Below are 16,715 nucleotides of genomic sequence, written 5' to 3' on the forward strand. Positions count from 1 at the left end.
CTGCTCCATGGAAACCCCTGCTAGAGCTATACCTTCGCTCACCACCTCCCCACTCGAAAGATTTACACTTCAAGTACAACGTCAATTCTGAATCGGATGACCACGATACCTTGCTGGTGATCTTTGGTTACACCCTCGCCTCCTTGAAACCGCGACTCCATGTCCAGATATAGCGTCGTTCCCAGTCGGAAGTCAACCTTCCGTGAGCCATGAGGAATGTGTGAGGCAGGGTTTCTCCCCGATACAGAATGCACGAGACAGCCGGATAGAATTACTGGATGTTACCATAATCGTCGTCTGACTCTGGGATCCTCGCACTATGGCTCCTGCCCACCGTACTTTTGTGGTAACTCCGGTATAGAGCCGAAGCCTTTGGTATGGAGGGTCGTCGCTTGGTCTCTAAGAGGTTAGTATGGCTTCAGCTATCGGTCCCAGATTAGCTACTTGCTCCAGGGAAGTCGGCCAGCAAGTCGTCATGCTACGTTGGCTCTCGTGCACCAAGTCCATGTGTCCCGGATCCACAGCCAGCCCACTCCGCGTTGAGCCCCCTTACTATCGTCGTCAATGGCAATCCAGTTCTTCAGGACTACATACGTATAAATACTGCCTGAGATATTGACGGTTGTGCCGATTATCTGCGCTTGCTCAAGCTTGCCCCATACCTATTCTTCTGACGGGGATAATGGCGAAGCTCAACATTTATGGCCGAGGCTTCGGCCTTCGCATGGCTATCTTGTTCACTTGCCAGTTAGCGTTTGTTCTTTTCGGTGGGTTACTTCGAACTGGTCTCAAAAAGTGCGGTGCGGCTGACTTGGTTCTTGGTGTTTTACAGGTTACAATCAGGGGATATACTCGGGGATTGTGTCAAATGAGGATTTCCTTGCCGTGGTGGACAACCCTGGTTCGGGCATGGTGGGATTCATAGTTGGCATATACAACCTGGGATGTCTGGTTGGGACGGTGATCTCCTTCCTACGGAGTGATAAGCTTGGATTTCGAAGGTCGATGTGGTTCTCGATGGCTGTGATTATGGTGTGTAAGTGTCTATATGTCAGTGACGAGGACTATGCTAACACGGACGAATTCCTTGTCGTGCAGATTGGAGGCACAGCCCAAACCTGTTCCTTTTCTAGGACTCAGATACTCGTGACCCGCTTCTTCACGGGCATTGGAACCGGTGTGATGACAGCAGCCGTGCCGGTGTATCAATCGGAATTATGTGATGCACGGAAACGAGGAATGTATGTCTGCAGCCAGCCTCTTGCAGTCAGTATCGGCATTTGCGTGGCCTACTGGTTCGACTACGGGTTGAGCTATGTCAACGGCTCTATCAGCTGGAGACTCCCGATTGCTTGCCAGCTTCTCCTCGCAGCTGGTGTGTCTGTTCTTATCCTTGGGTAAGCTCCCACTTCGTTAGACGTAGTTGGTGATCACAGTGCATCTGACGATAGCTAGCCTCCCTGAGAGTCCCCGATGGCTGTATCGCCATAAAAAGGAGGACGCAGCATTGCGTGTGCTCTGCGACTTCTACGACCGGCAAGCGGATGACCCGAAAGTCATCCAGGAAGCAGAAGGAATCCGCCGAGCCATCGAAGCTGACAACGCTCGAGGGGAGTACAAATGGTCTCAGATCTTCAAGAAGGATGAGCTTCACACCGGTCGACGAGTCTTGCTGGCCTATGGGCTGCAATTTATTAACCAGATGGGTGGTGTCAACCTGATAGTCGTAAGTTGAGACAGCTCGAGACAACCACCATCACTACTGACATCTTGCTAGACCTATTCGACAATAGGTAGAAGCCCAACATTCACCACCCACCCGCGCGATGGCTACTGACACTTTGCCGCCTTAGTTCTCCAATACAACGTGGGCCTCGATGCCAAGCTCAGTCTATTACTGGGCGGAGTGATCGAACTCATGTTTGTCATAGGTATGTTCTCTCCTTTGAGACCATGATTGGATCATCGGGACGAGGACCGTTAACCACCTGCACCCCAGGCTCCTTTTATCCCACCTTCTACGCCGATCGCCTGGGACGTCGTGGCCCAATGATGTGGGGATCATTTGGCCAGTTCCTGTGCATGCTTCTGATCTCCATTCTTCTATCGTTCAAAGGTAAAAATAAAAGTCCCAGCCTCTTCCGTTGTGGATTGCCAAATCAGGCAAATGGTCGAACTATCAGGGATCCTAAATTCCGTCTTCCCAGGAACCGATCTCGAAAGAGCAACGGCCACGGCGTCAGTGCCATTCTTCTTCCTCTTCATGCTCATCTTCGGAGCCTCCATCAACTGCATACCGTGGGTGTATGGACCGGAGATCCTTCCCCTGCATGTCCGCAACAAAGGGTACGAAATGCTCCCGCCCCCAACCTCAATGAAACTGCACCCACCACATTCCAGCCGGTGGCTCCCCTGCCAACTCAACTCCATCCCAGGAGAAAAGCTGGGAGAACGATAACGAGAGCTATTTTTAATTCCCGATTCTAGGTCCGCCATCGGTATCTCGGCAAATTGGCTTTGGAATTTCTTCGTCGCCATGATCGCGCCCGTCCTCATCAAGGATCTGGAATGGAAGGGGTATCTTATCTTCATGTGTTTCAACTTGCTGTTCGTGCCGGTGAGTTTGTTGATCTTTCCCTATGCTTCTGTGTGTTTGGCTTGCGTGGTGTCCAGTCTAATGCGGGAGGGGCTGGGCCAGATCATCTATTTCTACTACCCTGAGACGGCGAACATGAGTCTCGAAAACATCGACCAACTCTTCATGGATAAGAAGCCGTATCAACCGGAAGGATCGAGTGAGAATACTAAAGGATCGGTGACTTGCACGGAGGTTACGGAGATCAAGCCAGCGATTTAGGTGACATTGAGGTAAGATCCTCGAGGAGTGAATCGGATGTGAAAGGGCCTCTGTGTGGTGAGCAGAGACTCGATGAGGCGGTAGGAGGGATAGTTCGTTGGGATGGATGTGAATGTGAGACGATAGGATGTGCGTTGTTTGTGTGAAGGGTCAGAGTTGGTTTGTCGTAGTTCAAGACAGAATTTAGCAAATAGTTTATATCCTGTAGAGCCGAATACTAGACAAGTTAATCGTTCCACCACGGTATACACCGGAATAACAGTTGTGAGGATGAACCCCTTGAGACATGTACTTGGATGTGTTATCTGATTATATGGTGGGTTTTTCACTACTTATACTCAGTCGCTGGCTTCCTTAGTATCAGTCGCGTCCCATACTAGGTAGAGGTAGTCTCTCCTCGCTATGACCCCTCCACTCCTCAGCCACCTAAAGAGCCTGAACCAAACGCAGAAAGTAGTGCAGGAAGTCTATAGGCTCACCCTTTCCTTTATGATCTATAGGCCATACTCCGAAGCCCCGTCCATTATCCTGTAGTGCATGCATGACGCTGACCCTGCCTGCCCATCCATCCGCAAACTCACCTATCAGTTTTCTCTCTTGGAGTATAGCTATTATTCTCACAATAGAATAGTTCCCCTTCTCGCTTCTAGAAGAAAGAGAAAAAGAGCATGTTCTGACTATGTTTAGACTTGCCTACCTTGGGAATTTCAGTACATACACAACATCGCCCATAATTCCCACGCCCCCTCTGCAGGCAGGTCCAGAAACCAAAAAACAACAACAACGACACACGACCATGCTACGTTCTTGTAAACTAAGGCAGTTTGCACAGCACAGTACCGTCACTATCTATGCATGCGTTAACGCTGTACAGATGCCTGAACGAGAGTAGTCCCTTCTCCCTCCAGCTTCATGTTCGAACGATGGCCCTAGGGTACTGTACTGTACTGTACAGTATCAAGATGGATAACTTATAAGTTAGTAGGCACAGTTGGCATAGGCATGGGCATGGGAAGCTAAGAGCCAAGCCCTAACTAACCCCGCCGCTGCCGCTGGGGTTGCGGACGCAGGGGTACAACAGTATACTATACTGCAGTTATAGCAAGTAACGTCGATTTGCAGCCTCGAAGTCACTCATTATCTATAGGACCGTGCGTTCGTTTACATGGCCTGAGAGAGAGACTCGGGCGATGATGTCGGTTGATTTACGGGGTTGTTGATTGCGGGGGAGGGAGGGTACGGTGCAGTACATACGGTAAGTACAGTAAGGATCACGGTTCCTGGGGTGTTCTTGAACTTCATAGGCTAGAAAACCAGCGTTGATACTGACTTATCCATAGGCAGACAAGCCTCAACAGAAAGAAAAAGAACGCAACACAGAAAGAGAGGTCGAGCAGGGCCAACTGCTGCTGCTGCTGCTGCTGCTGCTGCTGGTTCTTGTTCAGCATTCGGCATGACATCCATGGGAGAAGGATGCTCGGTCGGACCGGGCAGTAACTGCCATCTCGATTACGCGGACCACAACTGCTTAACTTATCATATATCTTCCTTTATGAGAGAGGAGTGTTCTGAGGACGGGGTTAAATTGAAGCGAGAGAACGAATTGGCAGTACTGCGAGATCTACCCTAGGGCAGGGGAGTATGGAGTAGCGGAGAAAGACGGACTGACCGCTCTTTCGATCTCGCCTCGACCCAACCATTCCAACCCAACCAACTTCCCCTCTTTCATTTTCTACACAACTTGACACTCTGCTCACTTTCGTCATTTCTCTATCTTTTCATATTTTCTTTCTGCTTTTTTCTTATATCAAAAAATGTTAAGATCATGTCGGATGTTGCATCAAAGACATGTCAAGGAAATATCAACAAACGAGAAGGAAACGAAAAGAAACCAAAGGCAAATATGAAAAATACAGAGTCGAAATGCCCATAACGGTCTCCCAATCCATGAGACAAGCCTTAACCCACCATGTCCCATACCGCCCAGTCCCGATACGCCGATGTCCAAGAAGAGAGAGAGAAAAAAAAAAGGAAAAGATTTCACAAACATATATCAATGAGATACGGACGGGCGTGATCGAAGAGAGGAATATGAAGTGCTGCCCGAAAACATGAGAATTAGGTTAGTCCGTCCGTGGTGCTTTTGCGTTCGCCTATGATCGAGGTCGTTGGATCGGTCTTTTGTCGGTTTGTACGCAAACTTTTGAAGATGTTGTCGTGGTTGCTGACCGGATGCTGCGCTGGCTTTACGTGTCAATCTCCATCCCCGTCCCCATTCCTACGCTGTTGTTCAACCCAGCACCAAGGCCGGTCTCAACCATGGTGGGCTGGGCACAGAGGGTTTGCAAGAGAGGTAGACCAGGCTCCTGCTGAGCGGCCCCAAGGAGATTCTGCGGGGCCGCGGAGGGAAGGCTCTGAGCAGGCCTGTCGGAAGCGCTAAGAATCTGGGTTCCTTCGAAGACAATAGGGTTGGACCGCAGATTTTGGAGGCAGAGGTCCCAGTTAGAGCCCACCAGTTGAGCCTGAGTGAGGTCATCGCTGAAGAGGAAGAAGGCAGGCACGAATGCAGGACCCATGGGCGTGACAGGACGTGCGGTCACGAGGTAGGCGTTCAATGCTCGGTTCTTCATGAGGATCTCGGAATCCATGAGGTATGCGGAAAACTGACGGTCGATGTACTTCTTCCAACCGCGCACAGCCGCCGCCATGTCTGAGTCTTCAGTCACGATCCGCTGCCAACTGATCCCCAACATGCGGGTAGCGTCGTCGACTGTGGGCTCCTCCGGAGAAAGGCGCGAGCTTGCGGGAAGAATGCGACGATTGTCATCAGTGTTGCTGGTATCGTTAAGCCGGCTCTGTATGGAGGAAAGGGTGATGTCGTCCACAGTCGGGGCGGAAGGATCGAGGCGCTGAGACTTGCGACTGAGAGGATCAGCCGCGCCGGATTGGAGCATCTGAGATCGAGAGGACACCGGAGCAGAATTGTTGACAGTTTTCTCCGCCGTCTCCTCGTACCACGTGCCGGTTTGACTTTCGGCAGAGATAGCCATCTTGGTACGAGGATTCAGCAGAACCATACCCGGGCCGTAAATGGGGTTTTCTGCTTCCTGCTTCGCAAGGGCTGGAGCTGGTACAACAGGTCCGCCCGAGCTTGGAACCTCATCGTCATACCCGACATCATCTCGCGACCTCTTGCGGGAGGGTCTGGCAGTGAAGGTATTGGATGACGTTGCAAACGCACGGGTGCCATTCGCGAAAAATGGCCCTCGGTGTGCATCAGCGCCAGGGCTGAAGCGGGACTGATGAGGATATTGAATAAAAGCGTGTTCCTGGGGGGGGGACAGGACCATGGCCGGGCCGTCGGAGAGGCTGTTGAGCATCATGGGACACATGACGAGCAGGGATTCGCCGCGGAACGCAGGAGACTACGAAAAGAGCTGGAAGACGGAATCTGTTCTGTCTAGTGAGCTGGACACAATAAGCTAGAACCACCTGTTTGAGCGCAAAGATCCGAGCTGTGAAGGGATCTAGCCCTAAGTGAAGGAGGTAAGATCGAACAGGTAGGCCACGAGGAGATGGTGTAAGGAAGAGACAGGATGAGAAGAGGATTGAAGGATTCAATCAGAGTAAAGCGAGATTGAAAGGGTGCGGGTGAATGTTGTAAATGATGTGATGAGGTGAGAAAGGGAAAAAGAGATGGATGGAGGAAGGAAGAGTAAGAGGAGAAGAGGAAGAGAAGACGGGAAGAGATAACAGAAGAGAAAGAGGGAGAAGGTAGGGTTATGCGAGACGGAGACAGGCAGCCAACAAGAGACGAAGAATCACGGGGTAGAGGAGGAGAAGGAAGACGATGAATGGATGAGTGGATGAAAGGGTTAAGCGACGCGTGAGAAACCCAAGAAAGAGAAGAGAGAGAGGGAGAGCTGAGAGGAATTGGCAGTGCACGGGAGGAAGAAAGATGGAGTGCTGCAAGTCAGTGTGGTGAGTGCAGGTAAGTGCAGGTGAGAGCTGACTGCTGACGGATGCGGAACCAGCGATTGCGATGCGGAGAGATTCCACGAAGAGCAGGATTTGCCTTGTCTCAGTTACTGCACAATACTGTAACTTGGGGGTAACTTACCCTCTCTGATTGGGGGTGGTCGGCTGGGATCAGCGCTGGTCGGATCCGCGTGTGACCGTACGGTACGGCGACAGAGTCAGGGCTGAGGCTAGGAGGCCTGAGGGATCCACCCACCCTCGGATCAAGCAGCACAGCAGCAGTAAGGACGGAGCCATTATTGGTCAATGGACGATTGCCTGGGGCAACCCATCCATGCAACTTGGGAGTGGAGATCGAGAGTGTTGGCTGTTCGTGATTGGATGACAGCGGCTGCTCCAAGAAAAGACCAGTCCGCGCGTCGCAGCCCTGACCTGAGGTCCTTGCCGACGCCACCGCCTACCATTATTGGCTTGTGCCCCCAAAAGACCTGATTGGTCCACAGCCAAGTGCGGACAATCCACCGAGACACTCTCCGGCTCGGAGAAATTCTCCCCGCCGATCACTATCACCATCACCATGACAATCTGCTCAACACGAAAAATGGAACGTCTATTTGGCTTGTATAACAGGGTGATGCTTCATCAGGTAGTAAAATATCGGGGGTGTCAAAAAAAGAAGAAAAGTGAAAAAAAGGTATAGTCACAAGAAGGTGGTGTCAAACACAACATAGATATCGAAGGGGAATATGAAGCACAAGAGGTGATGACCAGACAGATAAGCATCCAACTCCAGTCCCTCCTGCATATTAGGCATTTCGCAAACATTTGTTCATCATCGCAGCCCACGAAACAATACACCAGCAAATTCCCTCTAAGATTTGAAACACCGGGATTCAGAAAAATGTAAGGAAAAAAAAAAAAAAGGAAAGACCGAAGGAATAGTTCAAAGGCACCGGAAGATGAGCGCTTCCGAGCCCTGAGCTTGACTAGGCACAAGCTACATTCCCCGCATGTGGCCGGCCCAGACAACCCCATCACCCTCCGGAATCTCCATCCCAAAGGGGAACATTATCTTAGGCCAATCGAAGCCCTGCATATCCAAACATGATTTTTTTTTCAACAAACAGATGATACCGGGAAACTTTTGGCCTCCGTTTCATCGTCCCACAATCAGTCCGCGAGCACCGCATCGTAGATTGAATAACGGACTCAGCGAGCCCAAGCGATACCACTAGCATAGGGGCAGGCGAGAAACTGCGCGCGAGCCCCTCTAAGCATTGCCGGCAGTGGCTCCACCGAGCATTCCCTTTACACTGGCGACCTGCTCGGGAGCATAGCTGGGAGCCATGGATCCCATGAGCAGGAAGAAGATCAGTAGACCGGCACCAATAATGATGAACTTGCGCTGGGCGGGATGAGTGACACCATACTCGGCCCAGGCGCGGTTGGCCTGACCAGCATACTCCTTGATCTTGTCACCGCCAAGCTTGTAGTAGACGAGACCGACGAGGGCGATGGAGTAACCGAAGAACTGGAGGCCAGTAACGGGAGTCTGCCAGATCATCATGGAGGCGACGACGAGGAGGATATCCTTGAGGACACCGCAAAGCGTCATCACAAGCGAAGAGGTCTTGCCAATCTATAGGCGGGTGTTAGTAGCTAGACCAGATCGACAAAAGGACGATCGCGACTTACCAGGAAGACAACGGAAACGTTGAGGAGGAAAGCAACGACAGCATTGGCCAGCAAGGTCCACACACCAACGTTGTAGACGTGGGCCATGGTCAGGTTGGGAACCTCAAGGAACAAAGCGGTGACACCATTCATGACAGCACACACAGGAGCGAAGTAGTAGAGAGACACGAGAGGATCCATCTTGTACTCGGCAGAGCTGAGCAGGCGCTGGACCATGACCAGACGAGTAGCCTCGAAGATGATACCGCCAATCTGGAACAGGAAACCAATCATGACGAACTTGATCTCACCGAAAGAGGCAATGACGACACCAACAACAATGATGCTCACGTTCATGAGCACCTTGTAGTTCACAGGAGCCATGCCCATACCCCAGGTAGCGAACAGAACAGCAACGGGTGTGGTGGCCTGGAAAATTCAATCAGCAATCTGATCGACCAAAGATGAAGTATAATCAACGAACCTTGAGCATCTGGATAAAAGCAACACTCAGGTACAAGTATGTCACGTTACCGCAAATCAAGCTCAGACTGAAGAACAAGCCGATGGGAACGATAGCGCGGAGATAGACGCGACCAGTCATCTTGACCGTCTTGCGGCCGTCGAGCAGAGTGGTGGTGCGAGCGAGGAGTTGGGTCATGAAGGTCGCAAAGGCCAAGTGCCATGTCGTAAGGATGATAGGGAAACCTATGATGGCGCAAGTCCAGAGATTAGTCGGGGAAGTGCAGTGGGGAAGAAATCAAGGTAAACTCACGAAATTGAGCATAGTCAAGGATATGCTTGTTGAACAAGATGACACTGGAACTCAAGGCGATCCAGACGCTGATTGTTCATGAGTACCACTACGTAGTAACAGCTTGAAGTAGTTTTTGAGCAACTTACCTGACATAGACGGCTGGGTGGAAGGCAGGCTTGGGAGGCTCCGACTTATCAACGGCAGGGTTGACAGTGGGCAGAGTAGGCTCCGGACGAGAGACCTCACCGGAGGTTCTAACCTTTTCACCTTCGGAACTCATGGTGAAGATTGGAGTCTGGTCGGATAAGAAGCGTTGGAAGTCGAATGGGCGCGGCCGTAAAAGGCTGCTTTGTCCAAATTTCGCAGATGCCAGGAGTGATAATTAAAACAAGGGAAAAAGAAAAAGAGGTGAGCGAGGGCAGCAGGGAGAGGGTCTGTGGTCAAGATGATGGTTAACGAGTGAGATTGGAGTTGGTCCGAATAACGATAAGAAGAAAGACAAAAGAACTGAAAGGCAAGGGGAAGGACGATAGAGGTGTGAAACTCAATGTCTGAGGATGGAGGGAAGAAAAGAAGAAGAGCGTGGAGGAAGAGGGGAGAGGAAGCAGGGAAGGAGAGAGGGGGGTAGTGGACGAGAGGAAGAGGGCTGATCAAACCGATCGGATGGATTGGGGTACGTATGTGTCTGGCTTGTCCGTCGAATAATAAGGATGATATGGGATGGGTGGTTCGGAACTGGTTCGGGATGGGGGTAGATTCAGGAAGAGGGGGGGCACCTACGGATTGTTTCTTGTTGGTTCGCTCCCAGGGTAGGGGTGAAGCTGTGAACACGGCACGGATAATTGAATCTTAGGAGGGGCGAAAGAGTAGAGCAGAAGAGAAGAAGAATAGACAAGGAAGAAGACGAAAGAAGAAGAGCACGGAGACCGAGAGCAGAGAGGGTGGTTGGCTGGGGATTCCGCCTCCACTAAGTTGTTGTTCGGTGAAGTGAAGTTGGAGAGCAGAGAGGGAACGGATGGAAAAGGGAAAGTGAAGGGAAGGATGGGGCGGACCAGTACCTTGTCGGGGGTCCAGTTAGTGTTAGACTGTTAGAGTGAGGGAAGTCAAGCTTCCCATCCAGTTCCATCCACTGCCCGGCACCCACTCTTCCCTTCCCAAGTTTAGCGGCCGGCCCTGCAGTCTCCGTTCCTCGTCGCTGCAAGCATCCTGCCGGAACTGCAACTGTTCCTGATTTACTACCTACTAAGTCACCGCCTATACTACCATGCAGTCACAATACATCTATCTCTAACTATCGGCGATGTTCCTCTTAATGAAACCTATCAATCACATTGAAATGTTACCATCATCATCCTGATTCCGGGTGGATAAAGAAGCACACACACACACACACACACACACACACACACACAAAGCCTTGATCGAATCAGAGGCCTGGACAATATAATCAAGTTAATCAAATATTAAATGAATAATGAACGACCCAGGCGGCTGGTGGTGGTCGGCCTTTTTTTCTGATAGACTGGTACCCTAATGTAAGCCACCAGGATTTATTATTAGATCTCCAGTCCCAGGCTCTCAGTCTATCACGGTCTATCACTTGTTTCCCATGACTACCTCATTCATCTCACTGGTTCTGACGGGCGATTTCGAGTTCTGGCCTGAGTTGAAGTAGAACAATTGAGGGGCCAAAAGAGAGAAAGTGGAGTGTGTGGATGGACTGGGTCCAACTCACTGCACTGGGAAAGGATCAATACCCGAGGAGGAAAGGTGGCGTGTACTAAATAATACTATTACTGTTTTCTACATCGTTACCCCTAGATTTCCCAGTCTGGGATCGGTGCTAGCTACGTACCAATACCTGTATCGTAGATACAAGTACTGTATCTCTCTCTCCTCCGCAGTCTGAGGGTCTCGATCTCCTGGAGTGCATCTCCATCGATTCTACATTTCTTCGACAGAACCATTTCTGGCACATCCAGGGTATTGCAGCCTTCGGCAAATGTTCCTTACCTTTCTACCATCAGTCTCTACCATGTCCAAGAATACGAAAATTAACGGGGTCTCGATTGATTGTCCAACCACCCCGGTGGGCAGGCGATCCATGAAACCGCTGTGGGGCGAGGCAATTGTTCATCTCTCGTGGCGATAGCTGGCGGCGAGGACCACTGGTGGTTGGTGTCAATCTCCAGGTCCCCACACTCCATCAGTAGCCCCTTTTTCATTCGCCTTCTCTTCATGTCTGAGAAAGCGATTCGAATTCCAATGTTCAGGACAGTCAGCCATGAGCCATCCAATACGAAACGAGATGGAGAAGTGGCTGCGACAAAGTTTTCTTCCCTTTTTAAGGCGCGCTTACTTTCGATCTGACTTGCGTCGTGCCTTGGGTGAGGGTGTGAGATAGGCCACCGATGCTCGTCACGACGGCTACAGGGCAAAAGACGTTACCCTCCCTGAAACAATACAGGGTAAGTAGGGTTGTGTCAGATAGAGGTTGCAGGAGGATCCAATCGAAGCAAGAACATCAACTGAATGCTGATCAAAATTTATGGCTTCTGGTTTGGCACCGGCCGCATTACGCAAGCAGCCCACTAGCCAAGCACTGTCTTACCCGCGTTCAGCGGCCACTTGTCCATAGCGCCGCCGCGAAGGTCCCTTGCCGGTGGAGAATGCGGCGATCGGATGGCTGAGAGCCTGACGACATCGTCATGGTTCAATGGCGTGGGTTGGAGACGGGAGCCACCGGCGACTTGGCTCCCTCACCCACGAGGGTCCTGTTGTATACTACTCAGTATAGCAAGACAGGACAGTAACTGCTGCAATTCTGACTACAATGACTGTCACTAGCTTTGCTATGCCTACGGGCTGTGAGATGTGCACGCGGAAAGTTCGTTCATGTGCCGTTCCGCCCCAAAGCCACGATCCTGTCGCGGCTCTTCTGGCGACAACAGGCGGAGAGAAGAGCGCCCCGGCGTACGTCAGACAGACAACGAGATCAACGCCAAACGGGCGAGTTGTACCCGCGGGAGGGGCCCAAAATGAAGCTTTTCTCTAGTGCATTGAACCCTGGGGCTCTGGGTGGATGAGAACTCCGTTGGCTTCCCTGGGGTCCGCGACAGGTTCTCGAAATTTTGAGATGTGTATCCATTGCACGGTGTATACTGTATAGGAGTGATGACCGTTAACCTTCAGTTCTGGTAGAAGATCCCCATGGTCCTTTCCTTTCTCAGCAGGCCCCATCAGTGGACCCTGCCAGATTTGCCGGTCTCTGGTTCAGCTAACGTGTCGAGTCCAAAGGGACCGAATAGGGGACAATCCCATTGCCGATGTCTATCGATGACATCCGTGTTCCTCTCCCGGCTCTACCTAAAGTACCGTCCGTACTGGACGTCGTGGACTAGCCCTGAGTAGTGATTGACCGTAGGTAGTACCCGACGGGGCCCTCTTGTCACTCATGCGTGGTTGTCCCATACATCAGGGCTTTAGGAGGGGGGATACAGATCACTACTCTTCGGGGTAGTTGCATGCTGATCGGATGCTCATCGCTGGTAAACAACCGTGCTTTTGGTGACCTCCGTGGAGGTCTCTCCAGCAGGACAGATCGGAAAGGATGTGATGAAGGGCCGATATTCGTCACATTCTTTATACTCCGTACATAGTGTGTATGTGCTACGAGTCAGGAACATGTATCAGAGCGTCCACCTCGACAGACAATGATGGTGACCTAAACGTGGTCTGTGATTTGTCCGGGAAGCATATCACTCTTGACAGGGGTGATTCTTAGATGGTCTAGTAAGATAATATAGACTAAGTGATTACGTCGAATTCGTTCGATCCTGAAACCCAGATCCGTATATCGTAGCTACTGGGTAGTTATATTAACTTGTTTTATCTCGGGAATGAAGATTACCGGGCTATGGGGCACGCCTTCAGTGGGATCGATGTCATTAGTAGATTAGCCAATTTGCATGGTAGGGATTAATATCGACGGATGAAGTCGGGGCCTGCCGAGACAATGCTTGGAAAGAGCGAGGGCGGGAAGCTTGGACGATAGTTAGATCAGGGCACGGAGTACTCCTCCTCCTCCTCCTCCTCCTCCTCCTAGTACTGAGCACTCCGTAGTCCAGGACTGCCAGGTGTATCATGGATCGGGCTCAAATTGCTGATAAGAATTGCAGATAGACAGGCCAATTGCATGATTGACATCTAATTGCATGTCTTACATGGACTCGCAATTTCTGCCCCCCAGCTTGCGACGACTGGGTGGGAAGAGTGGAAGAGTGGAAGAGTGATAATACTGGAGTGCACCTAGTAATATGAGTATCAGCATGGGTGTATCCATATCAGCATATGATGGTTGTCTGTTTGGCGACGAACCGTAGGACGGACCAGGCACACTAACCTCGAACCAGAACAAGTGAGCGGAGCTTCCCCCTTTTTTTCGATCTTCCTTCGCCTTTTGCCCCTTTCTCAAGTTTGACGGAAATGGGTCCAGCCCGTTCGTTCCATTTGCCATTGATGTCCCATTCGTTGCAATCTCTCATTAACCTCTCATTATTTTAGATATTTATGTATTTTTATTTAGGGCCTAAACTTGAAACAGATCCTTCCCGGCAGCCTGAGCCTTGAGGCCTCTTTCCTCTTTCCCTCCCCCCACTCCACCCAAACCCACCCACGGCTCACTTTGTCACGTTTCGTGTTCCCCGACCGGCGGCGTTGCGTTTTGATAACAGCTACCTATACCTTCCCCTCCCCGCCTCGCTCTCCCTCACCGTCTTCTTCTTCTCCCCTTCTCTCTTCTCTCTTCAACCCTCCCCTCCCCCTCCATTCTCTCGGCATTCCCTCCCTTCTCCCTTAAATTCAAACTGCAGTACTTTCCCTGCAGCTTCACGATTCCTCTTCTATGCTGAGCCTCGCCCGCAAGACTTTGAACCGCGTCCCCAGCTTCCAGGATATTCTACAAGGCAGGATGACCCACCCAGACATGTAAGTCCTCCATGAGCTTTCCAGCTCTCCGTCTTTTTTCCGCAACTGGATTCTTGAAGCTATATACTTACACATGGTTTTCCGTATTACAGTTCCGTTGACGTTCTCGTCATTGGTGCCGGTCCTACTGGTCTCGGTGCCGCCAAGCGTCTTAACCAGATCGTACGAACTTCCGCATTCCACCACCAAGCAACGAAACCGCCAATGCTGATGCGAAATACAGGATGGTCCCTCTTGGTTGATTGTTGACAGCAACGAGATTCCTGGTGGTCTTGCTTCTACCGATGTGACCCCCGAAGGCTTCGTATGTACTCCGTTAGGAACTTCCTACGCCCTTTCGTGCAACGTCCTCGACTAACCGCGATGGCAGCTCTTCGATGTCGGTGGCCACGTTATCTTCTCCCACTACAAGTACTTCGATGACTGCATCAACGAGGCTCTTCCCAAGGACGACGACTGGTACACCCACCAGCGTATCTCCTACGTCCGTTGCAAGGAACAATGGGTTCCCTACCCCTTCCAGAACAACATTTCCATGCTGCCCAAGGAGGAGCAGGTGAAGTGTATCGATGGTCTGATTGACGCTGCTCTCGAGGCTCGTGTGGCCAATACCAAGCCCGCCAACTTCGATGAGTGGATCGTCCGCCAGATGGGTGTCGGCATTGCCGACCTTTTCATGAGACCTTACAACTACAAGGTCTGGGCTGTGCCCACCACTAAGGTGAGTCAACGCATCTGATCGCGCCAGTAAATTCGATTGCTGACAGTTGAGAACAGATGCAATGCGCTTGGTTGGGTGAGCGTGTCGCTGCTCCCAATGTCAAGGCTGTGACGACCAATGTCATCCTCAACAAGACCGCTGGTAACTGGGGTCCCAACGCTACTTTCCGTTTCCCCGCTCGTGATGGTACCGGTGGTATCTGGATTGCCGTTGCCAACACTCTCCCCAAGGAGAAGACTCGCTTCGGTGAGAAGGGCAAGGTTGTCAAGGTCAACGCCAACAACAAGACTGTTACCCTCGGCGATGGCACCACCGTCGGCTACAACAAGCTCGTTTCGACCATGGCTGTCGACTACCTTGCTGAGCAGATCGGCGACCAGGAGTTGATCGGCCTTACCAAGGAGCTCTTCTACTCCTCCACTCACGTCATTGGTGTCGGTATCCGTGGTGAACGCCCTGAGAGAATCGGTGACAAGTGCTGGGTAAGAGATTCACAGTTGACCAAAAAAAAAAAAAAAAAAGGAAATTTGTGCTAACAAGGATTTCCGCAGCTCTACTTCCCCGAGGACAACTGCCCCTTCTACCGTGCCACTATCTTTTCCAACTACTCCCCTTACAACCAGCCCGAGTCCTCCAAGAAGCTGGCTACCCAGCAGCTTGCCGATGGCTCCAAGCCCAAGAACACCGAGCCCCAGGATGGTCCCTACTGGTCCATCATGTTGGAGGTTTCCGAGTCCTCTATGAAGGCCGTGAACCACGAGACCCTTTTGGCCGACTGTATCCAGGGTCTTGTCAACACTGAGATGCTCAAGCCCACCGATGAGATCGTCTCCACCTACCACCGCCGTTTCGACCACGGCTACCCCACTCCCAGTCTGGAGCGTGAGGGTGCTCTTACCCAGATCCTGCCCAAGCTTCAGGCCAAGGACATCTGGACCCGTGGTCGCTTCGGTAGCTGGCGCTACGAGGTCGGCAACCAGGACCACTCCTTCATGCTGGGTGTGGAGGCTGTTGACAACATTGTCAACGGTTCTGTTGAGCTGACCCTCAACTACCCCGACTTTGTCAACGGTAGACAGAACACTGAGCGCCGCCTGGTTGACGGTGCCCAGGTCTTCGCCAAGAAGAACTAAACGTGCGCGGAGTGATTATAGACGACACATATTTAATATTTTGAAATGACCGGGGGATCAAAAATGATACACAGGGAGTCTGATTTTTTTTTCGCCCATAAACCCGCTGTTTTGTCCCCATTTCATATTCCCCTTTTCCTTACCTTTTTCTGTCTGCTTGAGAGCGATGTACGGGAGATATCTGTGCTGGCATCTTTCTTGTTCTGAGTGATGGTGAAACAACCAGCTTTTCTCTTCTTCTACATGATTTGCTAGAATATCCCAAGATTTATAAATGAGCAAGAATTCTTAGACTGTGTTATGTTCCCGAAATGAGCTGTGCTTTGCGACAGGTGCTTGTGATCTCGCCCATCTATATTTGGATGCATGTCATTGCCACTGGCCACCTCCGGCTAGGCCCCGATCGGCCTTGATTTCAGGACCGATATGAAACATCAGTCGGGCGGACATGAGCTTGTCATTCGCGTGTCTCATGTGAGACATCTTTTGCTATTCTCAGCTCAACTGCGGTGCCTCGATGCACCGATAGATGTTTCGCATCCGGCTTGCCCGATCAAGGCATCTAGTGTGATGTAGTGAGTCGGTGGTCTGTAAACACCGCGACCCGAA

General features: G+C 51.2%; 4 protein-coding genes across 4 annotated transcripts; 2 read left to right on the forward strand and 2 right to left on the reverse strand.

Annotated features, from left to right (window-relative positions):
- Positions 1–682: 682 nt before the first annotated feature.
- Positions 683–2,857, forward strand: ASPACDRAFT_20463 (sugar transporter-like protein; the record flags this gene model as incomplete). Its single annotated transcript, XM_020198949.1, has 9 exons — positions 683–767; positions 833–1,032; positions 1,099–1,397; positions 1,456–1,730; positions 1,854–1,931; positions 2,000–2,116; positions 2,208–2,346; positions 2,488–2,617; positions 2,699–2,857. The coding sequence occupies 9 exons, from the start codon at positions 683–685 to the stop codon at positions 2,855–2,857; spliced, it is 1,482 nt and encodes a 493-aa protein (XP_020061370.1).
- Positions 2,858–5,103: 2,246 nt separating this feature from the next.
- ASPACDRAFT_38600 (uncharacterized protein) lies at positions 5,104–6,249 on the reverse strand (the record flags this gene model as incomplete). The annotated part of the gene is made up of 1 exon (XM_020200469.1): positions 5,104–6,249. One exon carries the CDS (start codon positions 6,247–6,249, stop codon positions 5,104–5,106), a length of 1,146 nt encoding a protein of 381 aa, XP_020061371.1.
- A 1,856-nt stretch (positions 6,250–8,105) lies between these two features.
- On the reverse strand, positions 8,106–9,546 carry glfB (UDP-galactofuranose transporter; the record flags this gene model as incomplete). Its single annotated transcript, XM_020198953.1, has 5 exons — positions 8,106–8,474; positions 8,531–8,938; positions 8,994–9,217; positions 9,285–9,352; positions 9,413–9,546. The coding sequence occupies 5 exons, from the start codon at positions 9,544–9,546 to the stop codon at positions 8,106–8,108; spliced, it is 1,203 nt and encodes a 400-aa protein (XP_020061372.1).
- Positions 9,547–13,761: 4,215 nt separating this feature from the next.
- ASPACDRAFT_110154 (protoporphyrinogen/coproporphyrinogen oxidase) lies at positions 13,762–16,508 on the forward strand. Its single transcript, XM_020195453.1, has 6 exons — positions 13,762–14,252; positions 14,345–14,414; positions 14,476–14,556; positions 14,623–14,973; positions 15,030–15,455; positions 15,525–16,508. The coding sequence occupies exons 1-6, from the start codon at positions 14,170–14,172 to the stop codon at positions 16,104–16,106; spliced, it is 1,593 nt and encodes a 530-aa protein (XP_020061373.1). The 5' UTR covers positions 13,762–14,169; the 3' UTR covers positions 16,107–16,508.
- The last annotated feature ends 207 nt before the right edge of the window (positions 16,509–16,715 follow it).

Source organism: Aspergillus aculeatus (genome assembly GCF_001890905.1).
Source record: "Aspergillus aculeatus ATCC 16872 unplaced genomic scaffold ASPACscaffold_1, whole genome shotgun sequence".
Lineage (NCBI taxonomy): Eukaryota > Fungi > Ascomycota > Eurotiomycetes > Eurotiales > Aspergillaceae > Aspergillus > Aspergillus aculeatus.